The sequence below is a fragment of the Triticum aestivum genome, chromosome 3D, assembly GCF_018294505.1.
Source record: "Triticum aestivum cultivar Chinese Spring chromosome 3D, IWGSC CS RefSeq v2.1, whole genome shotgun sequence".
Lineage (NCBI taxonomy): Eukaryota > Viridiplantae > Streptophyta > Magnoliopsida > Poales > Poaceae > Triticum > Triticum aestivum.
Window position 1 is genome coordinate 116,575,126 of NC_057802.1, and position 22,291 is coordinate 116,597,416.

At 43.6% G+C, this 22,291-nt stretch overlaps 5 protein-coding genes across 5 annotated transcripts; 4 read left to right on the top strand and 1 right to left on the bottom strand.

Moving 5' to 3' along the window:
- The first annotated feature begins 3,254 nt into the window (after window positions 1-3,254).
- On the top strand, window positions 3,255-4,452 carry LOC123074312 (peroxidase 2-like). The gene is made up of 3 exons (XM_044497190.1): window positions 3,255-3,607; window positions 3,697-4,047; window positions 4,129-4,452. Exons 1-3 carry the CDS (start codon window positions 3,374-3,376, stop codon window positions 4,450-4,452), a joined length of 909 nt encoding a protein of 302 aa, XP_044353125.1. The 5' UTR covers window positions 3,255-3,373.
- Window positions 4,453-6,069: 1,617 nt separating this feature from the next.
- Window positions 6,070-9,261, top strand: LOC123077776 (multiprotein-bridging factor 1a). The gene is made up of 4 exons (XM_044500101.1): window positions 6,070-6,399; window positions 7,842-7,925; window positions 8,716-8,798; window positions 8,885-9,261. The coding sequence occupies exons 1-4, from the start codon at window positions 6,258-6,260 to the stop codon at window positions 9,002-9,004; spliced, it is 429 nt and encodes a 142-aa protein (XP_044356036.1). The 5' UTR covers window positions 6,070-6,257; the 3' UTR covers window positions 9,005-9,261.
- Window positions 9,262-10,219: 958 nt separating this feature from the next.
- LOC123077777 (protein MALE DISCOVERER 2) lies at window positions 10,220-14,832 on the top strand. Its single transcript, XM_044500102.1, has 12 exons — window positions 10,220-10,900; window positions 11,002-11,134; window positions 11,385-11,456; window positions 11,932-12,075; window positions 12,143-12,244; window positions 12,367-12,431; window positions 12,517-12,981; window positions 13,254-13,444; window positions 13,533-13,665; window positions 13,756-13,913; window positions 14,044-14,229; window positions 14,328-14,832. Exons 1-12 carry the CDS (start codon window positions 10,804-10,806, stop codon window positions 14,583-14,585), a joined length of 2,004 nt encoding a protein of 667 aa, XP_044356037.1. The 5' UTR covers window positions 10,220-10,803; the 3' UTR covers window positions 14,586-14,832.
- Window positions 14,833-16,279: 1,447 nt separating this feature from the next.
- LOC123077778 (CBL-interacting protein kinase 5) lies at window positions 16,280-18,422 on the top strand. The gene has a single exon (XM_044500103.1). It carries the CDS (start codon window positions 16,600-16,602, stop codon window positions 17,992-17,994), a length of 1,395 nt encoding a protein of 464 aa, XP_044356038.1. The 5' UTR covers window positions 16,280-16,599; the 3' UTR covers window positions 17,995-18,422.
- Window positions 18,423-19,854: 1,432 nt separating this feature from the next.
- On the bottom strand, window positions 19,855-20,464 carry LOC123077779 (uncharacterized). Its single transcript, XM_044500104.1, has 2 exons — window positions 20,325-20,464; window positions 19,855-20,243 (listed from the first exon to the last, which is right to left on the bottom strand). The coding sequence occupies exons 1-2, from the start codon at window positions 20,386-20,388 to the stop codon at window positions 20,080-20,082; spliced, it is 228 nt and encodes a 75-aa protein (XP_044356039.1). The 5' UTR covers window positions 20,389-20,464; the 3' UTR covers window positions 19,855-20,079.
- Between the last annotated feature and the right edge of the window lie 1,827 nt (window positions 20,465-22,291).

The window sequence follows — 22,291 nt, forward strand, 5'->3', positions numbered from 1 at the left end:
AAGAAGCGAGAATAATAAGCTCTAGAGAGAAGGGCATGCTAGGATTAAGCTTTGCAAGCTGCACTGAAATGGGTAAGTGGCCAGACCTGAAGGAGATCAAATGCTGAACGCTCAACCCCGAGAAGTGGTTCAGACATCCGGGACAAGCCACCGATGTGTCGTCTGTCCAAACCGATTTTTTTTTACCGGTGGCGGGAGGTACCGGTGGAGCATCCGCCGTTGGAGTGTTTTTAGGGATTTGGGCCCTTGTTTTGTGTATAAGAGAGAAGAATTGAAATACTTAGGAATATATGTGGGCCTTTTTCATGCTTTTGTCAGCTTTATGTCAGGAGAGAGAAAGGATGGAGAGAAGATCGCCTGCATGCATATGCTAAAATAATGGACGCTGATAACTGCCACACGTGTGGGCGTTAAGGAATCTGCCCACATGTTTTATGTGGTGCCTAAAAGGACCAGCCCACACGTCTGTGTGTGGGCAAAACAACTAGCGCCCACACGCCTCTTTTTTTCCCTCCCGGTCCCACTTACACGCGTGCGTGTGGGCGAAATAGATAATGCCCACACGCCCGGTACGTCAAGCCACGTACCTCGTGGTCCCGCACGCCCACGTGACACTTTACCGCGCCCCCCGCAATTGCCATGGGTCGAACCCTCGTCCATGTTCGTTTAAGTGCAGTTGCCATGTTTGCTCAACTGCAGTTGCCATCTCAGGTCAAAGTTTCAGATTGCCATTTTTTGGACAACTACGGCTGTTGCCATGTGTGGTCTGGTCTACTGCAGTTGCCATGATTTCAAAACTTTAGGAGTTGCCACCTACTAACACTAGAGAGAGTTGCCATGTGCTCACAAGCACGCTAGGGCAGTTGCCATCTGCTTACGTGCACGTTAGGGCAGTTTGCCATGTACCATGCAAAACATATGGCAACTTACATGTTCGGGTAAAAAAAAGAGAGTTGCCATCTGCTTGCAATCACACTAGGGCAGTTGTCATGTACACTGCAAAACGCATGGCCACTGGGAGCTTGGATGTGGGAAAGGAGGCGGGCGTGTGGGCGAGATGGCAAACGCCCACACACCAGCCCTTGTGCGTGACCGAAAACTGGTGTGTGGGCGAACTGCTAAACGCCCACACACCGGCCCCTCCGTGTGGTAAAACGGATGTGTGGGCGACCTCTCTCACACACCACACACGCGAGTTGTCCTACGTGGCATACAAAATCAGCTAATTCGTGCCAAGATTCATGCAGAAGTTACTGGACGGTGATGGAGACGTGTGGGTGAGTTGGCTAACACCCACACGTGTGGACGTTACACTTTTCGAAAATAATCTCTCTCCCCCCATCAAAAGACTTTCATTTAATTTTATTGTGGAAATTTGGATGATAGATATTTTTTGAATCAAAACTTCAATTTTGATGTTTTATATATATTTGAATTCATAGCGAGAAGATCTTCAGAACAAGACCAATTCTCGATACATTTGAACTAGTTTTAATTTCACTGATTTTTAAAAAACAGATTTCACTCAATTCAAAACATAAATTTCACTTATATCAAAAACATAAATTGTTGCATAAAACTCATTTCACTCATTTGAAAAAACTTATTTCAGTTATTACGAGACAGATTTCACATGTTTTGATTTCAGTCACTTCAATTTACTAATTTCAATTATTTCAAAAAACATATTTCAATTATTTCCAAAAACAATTTCACTCCCTTCATAAAACATATTTCACTCATTGTAAAAAAGTTTTGAAATAATAAGTCTCACATGTTTGAAATAACTAGTTTCAAAAACTGATTTTTCTGAAATTTAAATAAGTTGAGTGAAATAACTTTCACATGTTGACAAATATAAGTCTCACATTTTGTAGATAACTAATTTCACATCTTTTCACACACCGGAATAAGCAAGCTTGACGAAAATTCCTCTCATTTTAGAAAACGGATTTACTCATTTGAAAAAACATATTTCACTCAAATTTTAACCATATTTCACTCATTCGAAACAACCAATTTCACTCATTTCAAAAAACACATTTCACTAATTTCAATGAAAAGTTACGTTATAATTACACACAAAAATCCAATTTCACTATGTTCCAAAAAATGATTTCCCTGAAATTCAAATAAGTTTGAAATATGTTTCATAAGTTTTTAAAAATACCATTTCATATATTTGAAATATTCAATTTCACGCATTGAAACAATCAAATTCACATGTTTGAAAGAACACGTTTCACATATTTTCACTCATTTCGAATAACAGATTTCGCTGGAATATGTGTGAAAATAGACGTAAAATATTAATGTGTTTGAAATCTATCCAATATTGATCTTGTTCTAAAGATCTTAGTGTCAGGAGTTCAAATATATAAAAAAATAAAAAACAAAATTACTATTTAAAAGATATAAACGATTGGAAATGCCGAAGAGAAAATAAAAGCCATGGACGAGAGATGAGACAGATGTGTCGTTTTCGTGCATTTGCAGCAGAGAGTGGATGTGTCATGCATGCATGCATGGGTGGGACCTACGCATGATGCGACGTAATGGTGGATACGGGCGGGCAAAGTTGGAATGATGTGGGCCACCAAACCGCACGAATCTCAAACTATACCGACGGTGGATACTTCACCGGTACCTCCCGCCACCGGTAAAAAGAGATTTGCGCTGTCCAAACGGACTCTGACATTTCTTCTACCTCGTCTCTTGTTTCTGAATCTCCATGGCACACCCTAAATCCAAGGTCTGCATGTCGAGAGGCCTTCTGCCTTGCCATGTCACCTCACTAATTAACAGATCATCCACGGTTCAGATGCATTAATTAACCGCAGATGATATCTACGAATTATTATTTCTTCGACACCTTGGATCTACGAATTTCGGTAGCATAAGCTGCTTCTGTGCATCCGTACATGGCGCCAATAATTAATTAACCGCAGGCGTACCTTCTCTGTTTCAGATCGAATTAGCTGGTGATACCAAGAATATATTCTCCCATCTGCGGATCCTCGCTGTCCATCATTCCTTTTTTTTTTGGCTAATCGCTGTCCATCATTCCTTGTAACCTGAATGCCGAGATTGTCAGCGGGCAGCTTGCAGAGCCCGCGCCATGCATGTTCCAAGCTTGCTGGACGCGACGGGCCACATTCCAAGCGTCTCCATATATACCTCCAATTCAAGCAAGTCACTCAGATACTTAGATCCCCGTAATATACAAATGCGTACGTACAAGGCTACCACTGGCACTAGCTGATCACTAGTAGTTCTCTTCTTCATCACCAGGTGGATCTTGCAGCTAGCTGTTGCACTTGCAGTTTCTCTGCTTAGAGTTGACATCTTGATTAGGCATCGCGTGTAGTAGGAGATGGCAGGAAGACGGGTGAACGTGGCAATGGTGCTCTTGATAGCTCTGCATGGGCTGCTGCCATCGTCCACCAACGCCGCCCTGCAGGACGGCTTCTACAGCACCAGCACCAACTGCACCGTCGACGTCGAGGCCGTCGTGCGGGGCGTCGTCGAGCAGCACGTCTCCCGGTCCGGCGACGGTGGCTCCGGCGCGGGGCTCATCCGCCTCCACTTCCATGATTGCTTTGTCAAGGTACGTAACGTACGTGAGTTAAATTTTGTGTGTGCCAAATGTACAGAAACTGATCTAGCGTCGCTCTGCTGATGCATCATTGTATATAGGGCTGTGATGGCTCCGTCCTCATTGATCCGAGCCCCGTCAACCCGGACCCCGAGAAGGCCTCGCCGGCGAACGGCGGCCTCCGCGGGATCGACGTGGTGGAGGAGGCCAAGAGGCAGCTGGAGGCCACGTGCCCCGGCACCGTGTCGTGCGCCGACATCCTCGCCTTCGCCGCCCGCGACGCGGCCTACGTCCTCAGCTCCGGGGCGATCAGCTACGACGTCCCCTCAGGCCGCCGCGACGGGCTCACCTCCGACGCGTCCGACGCCAGCCAGAGCCTGCCGCCGCCGTTCGCGCAGCTCGACGACCTCGTCCGCGCCTTCGCCTCCAAGGGCTTCGGCATTGACGAGCTCGTCGCTCTCTCCGGCGCGCACTCCATCGGGCGCGCGCACTGCTCGTCGTCCAGGGACCGGATCCACCCCGCCGTGCACGAGACCATGGACCCGAGCTACGGCGCCGACATGCGGTCGCGGTGCCCCGAGGACGCCGGGGCGGAGGAACGGGTCGAGCAGGACCAGGCGACGTCGGGAGACCTCGACGGCCGGTACTTCGAGAACGTGCTCGCCGGGAGGGTGCCCTTCAACTCGGACCGGGCGCTGATCGACGACGGCGAGACGAGGCGGATGGTGGAGGAGAACGCGGGGGACCAAGTGGAGTGGGCGGCCAAGTTCGCTGCCGCCATGCGGAAGATGAGCGAGCTCACCGGCACCGCCGAGGGCGAGATCAGGGAGTTCTGCCACGTGACAAACAGAGGCTAGCGACGGGGGGATCGTCCATCACGGTCGACTTGATTTTATTTATTTGTAGCTTTTGTTTTCGTATTTTTTGTTGATACATGTGATTGTGGAAAATCATTTTTGGGTGAAAATATTGTGGGAACGACTCTTCAGTGTCGGAAAAAAAAACTATCAAGTGACCATAGTAAAAAAGTTGCAACGGGACACAAAATCGATGCAATTTAATGTGGATCATGCTCGTGCATTGCAATGAGATTAAAAATTGGCGCAAATTTACCGAGGACATATTAAAAAGAAAATTGGCACAAATTTACTAAGGACATATTAAAGAGACGAGACGAATGGTGAAAGATAATGCGGGGGACCAGTGGGAATGGACGGCCCAAGTTCACGGCCTCCATGCGGAAGATGAGCGAGCTCAACGGCATCGTGAGGGCGAGATTAGAGAGTTTTGCCACGTGACAAACAAGGGCTAGGGCCTAGGGACGGGGGCATCGTCTATCACTGTTATATGTATATTATTTATTTTCAGATTTGCTAGTGTTTTGTTGGATGAAATCAATTGGCGTTCAATCATTTTTTTTGTCCGCCATCTATATGTTGAAATTCTTGCTATTCCTTTTCTTTTTGGCTCCGGGTTGGTTGGTTGTTACCAGGCCGCATTCTTTTCCAAGGAGATCAAGTATTTTGCGCGCCTGGCGTCTTCTGGCTGACAGGCTGAGTGCCCCTTCATTTAAAAAATTTCTTTTCTCTTCTGTAGCCGCCATTTTCTCCTCCCCTTTTTTCTTTTTCCAACGATAGCTCAGAGAGACATGGAAATTTTGTTTTGGATCTCTCCTTCGCTGCTCGTTTGAGGGTTTGGTGGTGAGACGTCTGGAGCTCTTGAGACAGTTGTGGTTGGTTTCATCTCTCCTCATCCTTGCATTTCTCTCCTTTGTTCCTAATTTAAATTTATTTTTTCTTTGCTCAGATTTGTGGGTTGCTCGTGTTTTTTTTTGCGAGATCAATAGTAGTTTATTCCATTATGATAGGGCTACAATCATAATGGAATCGGTGAGACTCAATCGTAGGTTTTTGTTGATGCTCCCTTGTTAGATGCATGTGTTAGTTTCTCCGCAATTTCTTGCCTGATTCTATTTTTCTATAGCTAGATTTTGAAAAAGTTCATGAAATTGAGAAAAAGTTCACTAACTTGAGAAATGTTATCGGATTTGAAAAATTTAATTGGAAAAAGTTCACTAACTTGAGAAAAAATGTGAATTTGAAAAAAGTTCACAGATTTAATAAATTGTTCATAAAGTTTTAACGCTAAAAGTTCATGAAATTTGAAAAAAGTTTCTGGGATTTGAAAAACTTCGTGAATTTGAAAAAAGTTCATGCATTCAATAAAAATATTCATGGATTTTAAGAAATTTATGTATTTGAAAAAGTTCACGGATTGAAAAGTTTATATACATTGGAAAAAACCGTGAAACAAAAAAAAGATAATACCGAATATAACAATCTGAAAAAAAAACTAAATGCGGTCGTGAAAGTTTGGGGAAGCTTCATTTCAGGAGCGAGTGTGAGTTGCGGAAATGAATGAAAAAATGCGGTCACCAAAGAGAGAAAAAGCTAAATGGTCCAAGTCCGCTCCGACACGTTACCAGCCCATCAGTTTCGCGGAAGGGCCCATTTGCGTTCACCTCAAGAGGAGTCACGAGACCGTCGCCACCTTAACCCCGATCATTCGCACCGACCAAATCCTCATCGTCTCCAACCTCGGCGAAACCCTAGCTAGCCCCACCGAATCGCAAGCCCCCCCCCCGAAGCCGGAGCAAGCCGAGATGTCTCGCACCGGACCGATCGCCCAGGACTGGGAGCCGGTGGTCGTGCGCAAGAAGCTGCCCAACGCCGCCGCCAAGAAGGACGAGAAGGCCGTCAACGCCGCCCGCCGCGCCGGCGTCGACATCGACATCGCCAAGAAGCGTACGCATCCTTCCTGGCCCGTCCTTTTCGACACCTTGTCTCGGAGTAGAAAGGAATCGCTTGACGCGGCGGTGGATTTGGTTTGGCCGCGTAGTGGCTAGTTTGTCTTAGAGTAGGCGCGGGTTTTTCGTCAGATTGGCGTGCGATGCTGCGAATCCTAGGGCGTTGGATAGAGTCTCCTTGATTATAATCGTACATCGGCGTGGTAATCCGAAGCATGTTCTTGTTTCACGCGAGGGTTTTCGGTAGAATGGATTCCTTGGCCTTTTTTTTAGGGAAATAAATTATTATGAAATTTTGGAAGAATAAATTGTCTGTAAGCTTTAGAAGACCAGGGCATGTTCTTGTTTGGTCATTTGATTGTGCTAAGCATCTTATTTTCATGAGATTTTCTTTATTTCTTTTATGATTCACTTGTTTGATTGGTGATGATGCAGCACTTGTACTGAATCTGAGGTTAGAACATACAGTTACTGGGGTTTAATCCTTGTAGTCTGTATTGCAGGAGTGGCTCTGATTGCATCTCTGATGTGATCATGCATTCGGATTTGGTACTGAAAGTTAAAATATCTACACTCCTTTGCAGCATGTAAAATCGTCAAAAAGTGTTGATAAGAACCTGTGATATGTTGGGGCAAGATCTGTATAAGTAGAATGACGTTGCATCAATTAGCATGTCTAAAGTTTATGAATTTTTTCGGACGAGAAAGAACAATATTAATATAACATTTATGTACCTTATGAAAAAAGTTCAATCACACGCTGAGAAATAGAAGTGACAATCTTGGTGTGGACATTAGCAAGGTAGATTTCTGCTACTATTACAGCAATGTTTGCCCCTTTTTTTCCGCGATGTGTGGGTTGAGCTTGGATTTGAAAATTAGTGTGTTGGTAGATCCATGTTATATTAGTCTTTTCTAAATTATAATCAGAATTCTATATGACTATTAGAAATGTTAATTATCCTTTTAGTGCACCTGTACACCTCATGTGCCTAGTTTCTAGTGCACACCTATTGTGTTTAAGTGTGGATTTTATATGATCCATATGTTTAACTGTTTATTTTTGTGCATAAGGGGAGTTAGTGATGTCTACTGTCTTGGTTTCCTTTGCAGTAACGCACTTCATGCCAACATTGAACAGTAATTTCTTGCTCATGTTAGTTAAGTGATTGCCATTGAAGAGGTTTAGTTAAGCCTGTCCTGGAATACCTTTCTCTTTTATGATGAGTTATTTTCTAGTTTTCTTATGCATATGGCCATCATAAATGCTTGAACATGATCAGTATGTGATATCTTGTATAATAGGCGGTGCTGTAAAAGAGACGCTTCCATCGTATGATCAGAACATCTATCTGTGCATCTTTTGCACACTTTGTTGAGATAGATATGTGAGAGTTTTATATATTGCTTTAACTTGGATGACATTGTTGATGAATGCAGATAATGCTGGGACAAACAAAGCTGCTCATAGCACCACATCGCTCAATACAAAGAGGCTTGATGATGATACAGAGAATCTTGCTCGTGAGTTCCTTACACTTTTTACTTCTATATGTTTCAAAAGGAATGACTACCTAGCAAAGCTGTTTATTGTCCAATCATTTTGTTTATGTGATGTGCGTATGGCAATCATTTTGTTTATGTGATGCGTGTATGTCTCAGTTAAATCTAATAATATCTGTGAAATATGGCAATGTTTTTTCCTTTGGTTAAAAGGAACTATACATGAGTATGCTTGTTAGTTGATCAGTTTCCCTTGTTTCTCAATGCGTTGACATGCATTTCTGTATGTGTCTACTTATCTAGTAAAGAATGTTGTGCTTGCTTGAGTGTTCCACACTATCGAGGCAACACTATTTCCTAATTGATCTACTATCATGGACTCGTGACTTACCCAATTGTTCGATGAATTCTGTGAGGTTTGTAATAAACATAATTTGTTGTGAAGTACAAGTCAGTTTTTTCTTTGTTTCTACTGATATTAATTCAACTGTTGATCACAAGGAAAATAAGTTCCTCTATAATGTACCTGTACTGTCCTTTCAGAGCAAATTTGCTGTTTAGAAGCAGTGTGTATTCTGCTGCATTTGATATCATATTCTACAAATATGGTAATCATGATTTTTCTATGGGTGTACCTATACTTTTATTTAGGATTACGATGTTAAAACTTAAGTTACATTATAGGAATGCTATTCTATGAAATTTTACTCCCAAGGAATTTGAATCCTTCAATGATCCTTACTTTTTCATTGTTATTGAATGCCAATACGTCTTTTATTGCTTTTTAACCATTGGGGGTTATCTTCAACAGATGAGCGTGTGCCGTCAGACCTGAAGAAGAGCATTATGCAGGCTAGAACGGACAAGAAGCTCACACAGGCACAGCTTGCACAGGTATGATGAATCTTACTTCACTACCAACCTGAAATCTGTAACATCTCTCTGCCTTCATTCCCTAAGACACATTGTTTGATTACCAGCTGATCAATGAGAAGCCACAAGTCATCCAGGAGTACGAGTCAGGCAAGGCTATCCCAAACCAACAGATCATCGGCAAGCTGGAAAGGGCTCTTGGCACAAAGCTGCGAGGCAAGAAGTGAAGCCGCGTGCATCTGACAGGAGTCGAGGCTTTCAAGAGAGCTTGGCTGGGCAAGTTTACCGCTAAATAAAGCTTGTCTACTAAATCATGCGACTTAAGAAAACCCTGGAGTTTGGTATTTCGCTCAGGTTTGGGTGAATGTAATTATTAGCTTCTGTGAACAACTCTGTATCTGGGTTTCGTTTCGTCAGTGTGTCTTCGTGAATGTGAACTGTTCTGAATGCCTGAACCTTTATATAACTTGTCTCTGTTACCAAATGTCTCTGCATTATTAACACTTGCTCCCGCGTGTTCATTTTTATTTTTGGAGTTCTGCGTCTCGGTTTATTTTTATTTCTACTAGTAGGATGTTATTACTGGGCATTTCATGTTAATGTCAGGGCCCTTGTTATCTTGAGGGTTTTGAAAATGCATGAATTGGATGCCATGGCATGTTGAGTTCTAGTAGAAGAACTGAACATGTAATAAGATGTTTTGGGTGTGTCACACAGAAAACACATAATTCTTGCTCCTCCGTTCCAAAATAGATGACCCAACTTTGTACAAGTACAAAGTTGGGTCATCTATTTTGGAACGGAGGGAGTATTAAAGAATTCTAGAAGAACTGAAATGGCATGGTAAGTGCATGACATATTTGTCACTGAAAGAAAGACAAATATATATATATATATATTATATATATATATATATATATATATATATATGAAAATCTTCTTTTGAAATTGCACTAGATTATGGAGAAAAACAAACACGGTTTTCAATTTGGAAAAAGTCACATGGAGCATACTCCCCCAAAAATTATTTAAAATTCTCTGGTAACAAAATATCTCTAAATTTCTGGTACTCCCTCCTTTTTCTTAACTCTGCATAGTAGCTTTGTCTTGAATCAAACTTTCTGAAGTTTGATCAAGCTTGTAGAAAAAATACATGAAGCTTTACAATATCAAGTGATATAGCATAAGAAGAAAAAAAGAAAAACTGAAAACAATTTTTTGCACGAATCTCCATGTAAAATCAAAGAAAGATAGTATCGAATCTGAGACTTAGCAAAATTGAAAAATATTAGAATATCAAATAGGTTCAATATGAAAATATATTCCATGATGATTCTAGTAGTATTTATTTTATATTGTAAAAAGCTTCATATTTTTCTGTACCAATTTAGTTAAATTCTAAAAAGACACGGAAGGGGTATAGAATTCTTTTGAAGCAAAGAGGACCTGAAATGGCCATGCTCTATTTCTGCGGTTTGCCGCGCGCGGCGGCGACGGGGACGCGCCGCCGCCAACCGTCTTCGCGGCCTTCCCTCCCTCCCCCCGTCCGAATCTGACCACCACCCACCGCCTTCGCGCGCGAAATCCCCCGTCCCCTTCGCGCCGCCGCCAACCGCACATCCCGGCAGGAACCTATCCAGCTCCGCCGGGACAACCCCCCAGCTTTCGCGGAGCAGGAGGCCAAACCCGGGCAGCAGCTGCCTCCCTCCCTCATCCACCCATGGCCGCCGGCGAATAGCTCGCCGGAACCAGCGCCGCGGCGTCCTGCCCTCCCGGGCCTTCCTCCCCCTCTTCTGCTCTCCCGGCATGATAGATGGCCAAGCCGAGGAGAAACGCCCGCCCTGAAGCAAGGCCCCACCGGAGCTAGCTAGCGCCTCCGGGCCGGCCGTGCCGTTCGTCCACCGGTCTCCGTCTTAGTTACTCGTCTTGTTCTGCCCCGCTCTGAGAGACCGCGGGTGTCCGTCCGAGGACGGCGTCGGTGTGTCCAGCCAGCGAGTGGCCGCCGGGAGGCGCCCGCGTCGTAGCCATGGGTGGCGCGCGTCGGGGGCTCATGCTGCTCCTCGTCCTCGTCGTGCTGCTCCAGGCGCAGGCATGGGCCGGCGCCGCTCCGCTCAACGGCGAAGGTAACTCACAATGCCATCACACGAGAGACCGATGGTAGCGCTCGATTTGTGGTTGTGCCTGGATGATTCATGGGTGTGGTGCAATCCTGTACATGTGCTAGGATTGGCTCTGCTGGAGCTGAGGGCGAGGGTGGAGGGAGATCCCCATGGAGTCTTCCATGACTGGGATCCCATGGACAACAATCCCTGCAGCTGGTCCGGCGTCCAATGCTCTGACGGCAATGTGGAGATTCTGTAAGTCTGTTTTTCCCCCTCTATTTTCTTCCAAATGTTGATGCAATGCCTCCACGCGATTATTTATGTGCCAAATTTTGTAATTGCCTACATTGTTCAAATCATATCGTGCCAGATTTATGTCAGGAAATAGCTTCTTTCCAAGTTGAAATTAAGATGTTTGCAAATCATTTGTGCCAATACGATTAGCTAAGGTAGTGTAGTAATTGTGCATCATGTGCCTTTAGTTCTTATTTTCTTCAACATATAGGAATTTAACAGGTCATGAACTGGCTGGAACCCTCGCACCTGAGATTGGAAGCCTACAATGTCTAAGATCACTGTGAGTATTTTAACTATACTTTATCTGGATTATAAGAGGTTAGTTTAGAATTCCATTGTTTGATGCTTATTTCTATATAATGGCGTATTTGATCAGGATAATTCTGAATCACAGACGGTTGCATTTGCAAGCATTGCATGTCGCACTTACAGCCTTGCTGGTTTCGAAAAATCATGCAAAAAAGCATGGACATACATTACGCTATATCATGTGCACCTATAAACTTTCATTTAAAGTTATGAGTTTTTGTACCTTGTACAAAAACAAAAGGACATAAATGAACTGTATCGGGTACTATTCACTTATCTCGTTTATTTCGTACATGTCAAAAATGATGTTAGTTTTTGATGAAAATTTCTAGATGCACCATTGCACCTACGTTAGCAAGCGTTTGCCCAAAATGTTCTTTTGTTTGATCAATATTATGTGAATACGTGTGTTGGGTGATATTGGCTTAATTCTTATTTCTGTCTAGTTTACTTCCAAAGAACAATTTCCATGGGCAAATCCCCAGAGAGTTTGGAGGGTTATCTGCCCTTGAAGTACTGGATTTGAGTGCCAACAACTTGGATGGAACAATTCCAAAAGAACTAGGGACGATGCCACTACTCAAACAGCTGTAAGGCCAATTGCATCATTTGTGATCTCTTCTTTGCTTCGTAGAATGAAGTACCATTGTGTTTCAGATCACTTCACAATAATCAGTTCCAAGAAGGCGTCTCATCTTTCAACATACAAGGTGGAGCTGCTGAGCAGACATGCTGCTTGAGCAGAAAACTAGGTTGCTGGTAAGTGGCTACATGGATGTGCCCGGCCCTACTTTTGTGGTCACTCAACTTAGCCTTCAACTATTCATAGGTTTCATTTCTGAAAGTTTTATTTCACATCCTAACAGATTTTCGTTTTACAGGCTGGGGTCTAAGAATTGGATTTCTTTCAACGTCCTCCGTGGGAAATATTGCAACAATCTACCAAGTAATTGGGCATTGTCAGGATGTCGACTCAACATTTTTTGTCTGATGTGTTACACATCATTAAACAATTACATTTTGTCTGTCAGGTTTTACCGAGTCACACATAATGCAGAATTTGCAGTCCATAGCAAGTGCGATGCGCCGCAGGCTGCTTGAAGCTGGCAATCTGCCTGCTCTTTCAGGGAATAATGACCTGGAAAATTCAACAGGAATCCAGAGACCTGCTGATGTTCTATCTCTAGGGACTGGTTCATTTCCTGCGTTCCCAAAGTCGGATGGCCAAATCCTGATGCCTTCGGTTCCAGAATCCGTTGAGAATGTTGATGCTGCAACACCAAAGCAGGTGCCTGCCGCAGTGACCCAATCAGACGACAAAGAGTCATCTGGTGCGAAGTATGGCATTTGGACTTATGTCCTCATATTTCTAGCTGCAATACTGCTCATTAGCCTGATTATTGCGCCGATCTTGGTCTGTCGGAAGCGAGGGGATGGATCAATAGCCCCCTGGAAAGCAGGGCTAAGCGGCCAACTTCGGAAGGCATTTGTAACAGGCAAACATTCTAACTATCCTATTGGCTTTTATTGTTTATGAAGTCAATATATCTCATGAAAGAAACATAATAAACACATGCATAGCCTGACAACATTTCAAGAACATGTGGGTCTTCTGTGATACAATTTGTATTTTATATGCACCAGATATTCTTATTTAAAACTGGCACATGATCAGCTCAGGACGCTTGTGCTTCCATTATATTTGTTGAGATGCCATTGCCTCCGGGTAATACAATTTAACTTTCGATAGCTCAATTCTTTCATTCAGGTGTTCCACAGCTAAACAGACTAGAACTCGAGGCCGCTTGCGAGGATTTCAGCAACATTCTCAACGCTCTGCCTTTCTGTACCGTGTTCAAGGGGACATTATCCAGTGGAGTCGAGATCTGTGTTGTCTCCACTTCCATTTCATCGGTCAAGGAGTGGTCCAAGAGTTCAGAAACGTTCTTCAGAAAAAAGGTGATTCCGAACATCTTCTAGTAGTAGCCAACAATAAACAAGTTGCAAGTTCTAGTAACCTTTCTAATCACCCCATTTCCTTGTGTAGATAGATACAGTGTCAAGAGTCAACCACAAGAACTTTGTCAATCTCCTCGGATATTGCATAGAAAACAAACCCTTCATGAGGATGATGGTGTACGAGTATGCTCCGAATGGAACTCTTTCTGAGCATCTTCATCGTAAGGAATTTTACTTTCGCATTACTTCCTTGCGCATAAGCTATGTATACTCTATATATCCGCCTCCAAACTGAATTACTAACCTCGCAGTCAAGGTGTTTGAGGATCTCGACTGGGCTGCGAGGATGAGGATCATCATGGGCCTGGCGTACTGCCTCCAGTACATGCACCATGAGCTCAATCCGCCTGTGGCGATAAACGATATACGCTCCGACGCAATCTTTATGACAGATGACTATGCTGCTAAGGTATCCATTTGAAGGAAATCAGTTTTTTTTCTTCTTCTGAAACACGGAGTTCAGTGCAGGCATGGTTCATTAATAAGCTACCACATTATAATTAACACAACCATTGAGTGAGATGGACACTGATTTGCAGATTGCCGATGTTGGCATGTGGAAAGAACTCGCGGACAGAGCAAAGGCTGCAAAGCAGGACGGCAGCAGCCGCTCTGAACCTCCTCCCGATCTCGCGGGCAGCGTCTTCTGCTTCGGCATGCTTCTGCTGGAGATCATATCCGGAAAGCTTCCTGAACCAGGTGGCCATGAACTGACCTGCATCTGGGTATAACACGACGAACGAACCGCGCAACTCCAAACTCCAAACTTAATTTCCGAAAACATTGCATCGTTACAACTGTCAACTTGCTTTCTGCCGCGCAGGCTGCCAAGCATCTCAAAGCCAAGAACTATGTCGAGCTCGTCGACACTGTGCTCGAGGAACACAAGGCCAACGAGCTGGAGGCCGTCTGCGAGGTGATCGAGGAGTGCACCGACCCCGACCCGACGCGGCGGCCAGCAATGCGAGACGTGACGGGAAAGCTCAGGGAGGTTCTTGGCGTCTCGCCGGAGGCGGCGGCGCCGCGGCTCTCGCCCCTCTGGTGGGCTGAGCTCGAGTTACTGTCCATAAAGTCGACCTAGTAGGATGCTGCTGCTGCATATGTATACCATTTGTTTGGGTGGGCACCAACGTGCCGTTGTAACATCATCCCTCTTGATCCTACGAACAGTTTCGCTGTAAACTTTGGCTGAGCGCTGTGATCACCCGTGCAGGGAAAAGGTTGTAAATGACAGATGTGATGCAGCTACTGATTTAAATGCACATGTTGATCTTTACTCAAGATGAGGGAATACCATGGGCATGTACAGTACTACTGAGTATTATTCATTTTATTGGTGTAATTTTTTTTCGAACAAGTGCCTGGTGCTACCACCTACCATGTGAATCTTCAGTTTTTAGTTTCTGAATATGCCACCTGATTCAAAGCTCTGATGATAAAACTAGGTCTAACCAATGCATGGTTTAAGTTTTCCATATGAAAATTCATCCATTTCAACTATGTTCATTTCTTGTCTGTCTCTCTATTGCTCGGTGAAATCGTGCACCAAGTATTCAGAAGCTACTCACCCAATCAATAATCAATCCTTTTAGGGTCTGTTCTATCGACAAGCAGCCAGATATTATAAGTAGAAATTATGGAATTCAGGTGTTATTTTTAACCTAGCTTCTTGCAAATCATGCACTCGACACATGGCACGACCATGACCTACAACCACACCAAATTGGACATTCATGTGTGGCAATTTTTTTCTTCTGAAAAATCAGTATGGTGAGAGAAATGTCATGCGATTGACACGTGGATTTAGCAGGCTACATGCGCCGACCACATGGTCGGGGAAGGAACAGCGCGATCTAGTCTACGGCTGAAACATGCCGATTCTGTCGTCGAAAAAATATACCGCAGAAACCCATGGGAAAGAACTGGCCACGCAAGGACATGACGGGATGGATTGGATGTGGGTTACTGATTAATCAACATCTGAGTGTGACACGAGTTTCAAGAAATAAATAGATTGGATGTGACAAGCCGAGTGCTGCATTCTCTGTATCAAGTTTCGCCTCAAGTTTCAGCCAACCAAATATACCTGGCGTTTGTGGCAAGAGACTAAACTAGGGTCAATGTCCTGGAAGATTCTCACCATCGTCCATTTGTCAGCTAAAAATGAGAAAGGATGGACACCTATTGCCAGGATTCAGAACGAAAGAAAAGTACCACCTGAACGCATATGTACAGCATGCGTGTGGCTCTGTCTCTGATTGTGGAGAAGTGAGAATTCTTCAAGCAAAAACCCAATGTATGTAAATGAAAAACAAAGGAAGAAGCAAAGGGAGGTTGGCATCAGTTGCATCCAGATCACGCAAGACCACGGCCAAACCACCCCAGAAACATATGCTCAGCACATGCATTGTTGCACCCTCAGCTCGGCAAACTGGTCGATTATGGAAAACCTAACACCTTGCTCGGAGACATCAGCCGTGATGGCCACATGCGCGGCCCAAGCTAAGTGGTCACCAGCCCAACACCCCACCCACCCCACATCTTGTTAAACAAGCCAATCATGGATATGACATTCAATTACTACTATTCACATAATGCAATGCACCAGCAAGCAGTTCCCATCACGAAAGACACATGTAATTGTTGCACAGAAAGATGGAAGGCTGGGATGGAAGGCTAGGATGTGTGGATGGGTTCATTCAGAGCAGGCCGGTGAGGCTCCCCCTGCCTACAAATAGCACCAGAAACCACAGCCATCCAACGCAACGTGCCCGGCTTATTATTAGGCGGCCTGTTCCAGCTCCAGAGAGGGAAGGGCGAGCTCCTGGCCTCATGTCGCGAGGAAAGCTCTAGCCACCGCAGACTATTCTTCTCTCCCACCATCCTCTCCTTCATCCTTGGAGGATTCTGAGAAAACAGACCAGTCGTGTATTAGTTTTCCCCCCAATCACAGCGCGCTCTCGCCCTTCACCTCTCCTCCCTCTCGGGGAGGGAGGGACACAGAGGCACGAAGTGGCGCAGAGTAGACGCTTGTGAACACCCAATTTTACCTCCACCCAGCTTGCTGCTGCTCTTGTGCACAAGGATCCGATAGGATGGAGAGGAAGTCCGCCATTCTCATGAACCGGTACGAGCTTGGTCGTATGCTCGGGCAAGGCACCTTCGCCAAGGTGTACCATGCGCGGAGCCTTGCGACCAACCAGAGCGTCGCCATCAAGGTCATTGACAAGGAGAAGGTGCTGCGTGTCGGCATGATTGACCAGATCAAGCGGGAGATCTCCATCATGCGCCTGGTTCGCCACCCAAACATCGTCCAGCTGCACGAGGTCATGGCCAGCAAGACCAAGATATACTTTGCCATGGAGTATGTCCGGGGCGGCGAGCTCTTTGCCAGGGTGGCCAAGGGCCGGCTCAAGGAAGATGCTGCAAGGAAGTACTTTCAACAGTTGATAGGGGCTGTGGACTTTTGCCACAGCCGTGATGTCTATCACCGGGACCTCAAGCCGGAGAACCTCCTTGTGGATGAGCATGGAAACCTCAAGGTGTCCGACTTCGGGTTGAGTGCCCTCAAGGAGTGTCAGAAGCAAGACGGGCTGCTGCACACAACGTGTGGCACACCTGCATATGTTGCGCCGGAGATAATCAACAAGAAGGGCTATGATGGAGAAAAGGCAGACATATGGTCTTGTGGTGTCATACTTTTTGTTCTGCTTGCTGGTTACCTCCCATTCCAAGACTCAAATTTGATGGAGATGTACCGGAAGATCAGCAAAGGTGATGTCAGGCATCCACAGTGGTTCAGTTCTGATGCCCGGAAGATTCTATCCAGGCTGCTCGACCCTAATCCAAACACTAGGATCACCATGGACAAGCTGATTGAGCACCCGTGGTTCAAGAAAGGGTACAAACCAGCAGTGACTCTGGCAACGCCACGTGCCTCAAAGGATCTTAATGATGTCCAGGCTGCTTTCAGCACGGACCAAAAGGATGGTAAAGGCAACAGGGCAGAACAACCAAATAGCCCATTGAAGCCAGCGAGCTTGAATGCGTTTGACATAATCTCCCTCTCCAAAGGTTTTGATCTTTCTGGCCTATTTGAGAAGGACCAAGAGCAGAAGTCGAACTCGCGGTTCATGACCCAAAAACCCGCATCAGCAATAGTGTCAAAGCTGGAGCAGATAGCTGAGACAGAGTCCTTCAAGGTGAAGAAGCAGGACGGACTGGTGACGCTGCAGGGATCCAAAGAAGGGAGGAAGGGGCAGCTTGCGATTGATGCGGAGATCTTTGAAGTGACTCCATCCTTCTATGTTGTTGAGGTGAAGAAGTCGGCAGGAGACACATTGGAGTACGAACGGTTCTGCAAGAAGGGCCTACGGCCTTCTCTCAAGGACATCTGCTGGAATGGTCCGTCAGAGGAAAAGCTTCCATCAGTATCGGAGTCAGTACCTCCAACTCCGTCCTCCAAGTCGACCAAAAGAAATGGCATTTAAGTGTGATATCTTCCGAGTTGCAATTACAATCTATTCTCCTCTCTCTTTCTTCCCTCCTCAAAGAGCTGAGACTTTGCTCACTTGAGCTGAGCATCAAGCTTTAGGGCTCTTTGTTAATCTTTTTTTGCAGTTTCCAATTTGTGGTAGCAATTGTAGTATATGGTTCTCCTGTTCTGTTCACCAATAGAAGCACAAAAGGTGACGGTAACACTCTTACAGTGTTGCTCTGGGACAAGCATACCATCACCTGCAAAAAAGATTTTGTAAGAGCCAAAGCTATTATAGGATGATTAGAACTTCATAAATGACCATGGCAGATAGCATAGAACAGATTCCTCTCTGTGTCATATTCCCGGTATGTTCTCTTGCGACTTGAGTACATCCTACTTGTTATGAAGTTCTAAGTAAAATACAGATGCATTAAACAAGTAGCATGGATTTGATGGAGCGCAGAAATAAAATTCTGAAGTGCCCAACAATTATTTATTTAGTACAAAGTTAGTACAAAATTGAGTCACTTGTTTTGGGACGGAGTGAGTATATTAAAGCAGAAATAAACCACGGGACCAATATTATATATAACCTGTTAACCACCAGAGTTGCTCGTACAAAATAATCAACCTCTTCACTTGGTGATGTTACAAATGCATGCTTCTACCAGAAATGAATGATTCTGGTCAAACAACTTAGGATAAGAATTCTTCAGCAGAAACAAGCCACAATCAACTTACATATTATCAAAATCATGTGAGATATACAAAGTGACATCACCAGAAGTCAAAGAAGCAGAGAGCTTTATCTTTGTTGTCCATACACGGAAAATATGAAATCACGGTCTTATGATGGCATTATTGACTTATTGTTCTAATTGAGTAATAAACATTATCAAACCAGTTGACATACAAAATAAACCAACTCCAAATGAAATTTGAACAACATAGTTGATGACCTTTCACCCACCCAAACTTCTTGATATAACTTTATTTGCGACAGATCCAAACCAGGAAAGAACCTTGAATCAAACTTGACAGAGGCGGATTGTATTGGAGAGGTCCACAGGGTAAATCAAGAATTAGATAGTTTATAAAGAGCCCTTTTGCGAATCTGAAGACATAATACTCTTATGTATTTGAAGACTGCCAACATATCACCTACTCAAGCAGTTACACTAACAATTATTCATAGCCATTAAAAAAACTCTCCATGATACCATCAAATCTGCCGTGGTCACTGAAATCACATAGAAAGCAAAAATAATACCATGGCTCCTGAAATGCTATAGCACAGATTTTATCAAGGAAGTGGATAATTTCCATACTAAAACCAAGAGTGTCCCAAGACCTGGTCTAGAAGGAAACCTACATGGTAAACACACAAACATTTAGCTGTCTAGTTGCTATAAAGAAGAGTCTTTCCATCGAATTTAAATTCACCCTAGTTGCTGCAAGAATCTGATAGAGCAACAACAAGAACCTAAGGATCCTAAAAATCCCTTGCAGCATGAAATAAATGAAGTTTTCACCATTGTAAGATCAATTCACAGAACCCATAACTGCAAATCAAGAATCCCTAATTGCATATGCTTATACTTGGCAAAAGTTGATCCTAAGCATCACAGAATCTCGACAGAAAAAAGCCCCCAGAGTGTTTATATGTTACTTCAATCTGTGCATACTGTTGAAGTAAAAGAGAAAAACGTTTATAACTAGGAGAATGCTGCAACTCAGGTTTTACCAGTAAACTACCTAAGGTTTGATGAGCGGTTCTGCCAAATTACCACATGAACATCGGCCGAAACAACATTGAAAGCTTTCCTGATAGAACTAATAACATGTAAATCATCGCAGCCTCACGACTCCATAGCGAACAAAAGTGTAATATTATTATTCATCAGGACACAGCTGAGCAGGTGGATTCAAGCTCGCATCATTCACAATTTCACATTGTAAAAAAAGGATGGTCGTCGGTTCATGTCATCAAAAAACATTATACAAACAGAATAAGTGGTACTATTTCCCCCCCTTTCGCGAGTGGCAAGCAACATCGCGAGAACCCTAACCAGCAAAGACGGCCCCTCCTCCGAGGTCAGGGCTTCGCGGCGGCGACGGCGCTCGCCGGAGACGCGTCGGCTGCTACCAACACAGCGGAGTCGGAAGTGGCTGCGGCCGCTGCTGCCTCAGCCGCGGCGGACGCCTCCTCCTGCTTGCGCTCGTGGTCGAGATACATGTTGATGGCCTTGGTGCAGATCACTGCGGAGACAGAGGCGTTAAGCCCCCCTGGGTAAAGCATATGAGTACAGGAATGTAAAACAGAGAGAGCAGGATGCGCACCACCGGCGCCGATGAAGGAGAAGAAACGGAGGACCGTGGTGGAGGCTTCGCCGGCGGCGGACATGGGAACTGCTTTGGACTGGGCTATGATTTGCGGGCTTGTTTTCTCGGTTTCCTTTTCGGGCTATGTTGTTTCTGTGCGAGATACAGACATGGGCCATGACATGTAGTCAGCATTTCGCTTCAACAACTTCTAAATGAGCTCGCAACTGGCACACGGCCCATTAACAGATACTCCTACATTATTATTATGTTTTTCATTTAACATGCTCTAGAAACCATGTTAAGATATAAAGAAAAAAAAATCATACATTGCAAAAAAAAAGGAAAAAGTTTCATAGACTAGGATGTAATAAATGTTCACATATTTGAGATGAAGTTTTATCTCATGTATTTAAAAATGTTCTTGTATACAATAACATATTCATGTATTTGAAAAAGGCCCATTTGTTAAAAAGAGTTATTCGTGCATGTATGAATATATGTTAATATTGTTTTAAGAAGATCATGTATGCCACCATAAAAAGCAAAAATTAAAGTAAAAATATAATTCGAAATGAAAGTAATCATGAACGAAAAGGGTGATAGGAAGTCAAATGGTTTCAATTTCACCGTGTAAATAAATTACTAAAATTGTAGTGAGACTTGAATTTGAACTAGTTTCAAATGTACCCTAGATTGATCTTGTTTCAAATAAGGTCTTGTTGTCAGAAATCCATAAACTTTGATTCAAAAAGATATAAATTATCTAAAAACACCAAAAGAAATAAAATGGTTGCCAAGGTGGAGATGAAATGGATCACATACAGGGCCGAGAAAGAGTACAGTGGTCTGGCAGACTGGGTCAATGCCTCCAGATGATCACAACCTTTGTATTTGTGGTATTGTTGTTTTTGTTTCTTTTTTCTGATGCTTTTCTTGCCCTAGGACCTGTATAGCTCTTTTATTTTATTTTGGTACCTTCTTTGTATTTATTTATTTAAAAAATAACAAAAATACGCAGCAGAGCCCTGCTATTTCCCTAAAGAAATGGTTGCATTTTTTACGGTGAGCAAGACCGCGGAATGTTGCATGCAACCATTCCTCTCTCTTAAGTTCTCCGTAACAAAAGCCGACACAAATAAAAGCCCAAAATATATTTCCATGTATAGCAATAGTCATGCACCAATTAAACTAGTTTTTGAATAATAGTAATTACTTCCTCCGTCTCATATTAGTTGTCGCTAAAATGAATGTAGAATTCCAAAAACAATAAAGGATTCCAAAAATGCATGAATAGGAAAAATATAGAATTGCAATGTCATGCCCATATGAATCCTACAAGATTTTGGTTTGTTTGATTGGCCCATATAAACAATAAAGGATTCTTTCCAAGCGGTTTGAGTGCATGCTAAGGGCTCCTTTGATTGAAATGATTTGTATAGAAATTTGGAAGATTAGGATCCTTAGAAATTTTCTTATGTTGGTTATTTGATTCACATAATTGAATCCTAGTATTTTTTCCCTTTAAATTTCTCTTTTCCCTATGGTGTAGCCAACCCTCAATTTAGTGCAAAACCCTAGCGAAACAATCTAATGCTATATATTTGAGTTTTGGAAATTCTTCCATCAAAAGAACCCGATATATATACAGTTATTATTTTGGGAGAATGCTACAACGAGAAAAGAAGAAGCAGGAGGAGATGTATATTATGTGTGCCACTAGGTGGTTTCAATTTGCGAAAGGTAAACATAAACAAAGTCGACTGCTAACTTCCATTCTACAATCGTCACATGATTATGACTATCAGCACATGCAGAAAAAGATGAACGAATGCCATTACTAGAAGGAGAAAATCACATGCATTATTTACCACAATTTCAGTTCTAAGTCAGGGAAGAAAAAAAAGAACAAAGAGGGAATGTATGAGTGTGTACAGTATGAGTATGTACATTAGGGCTAGAGTATATATGTGCAGACTTGTGAA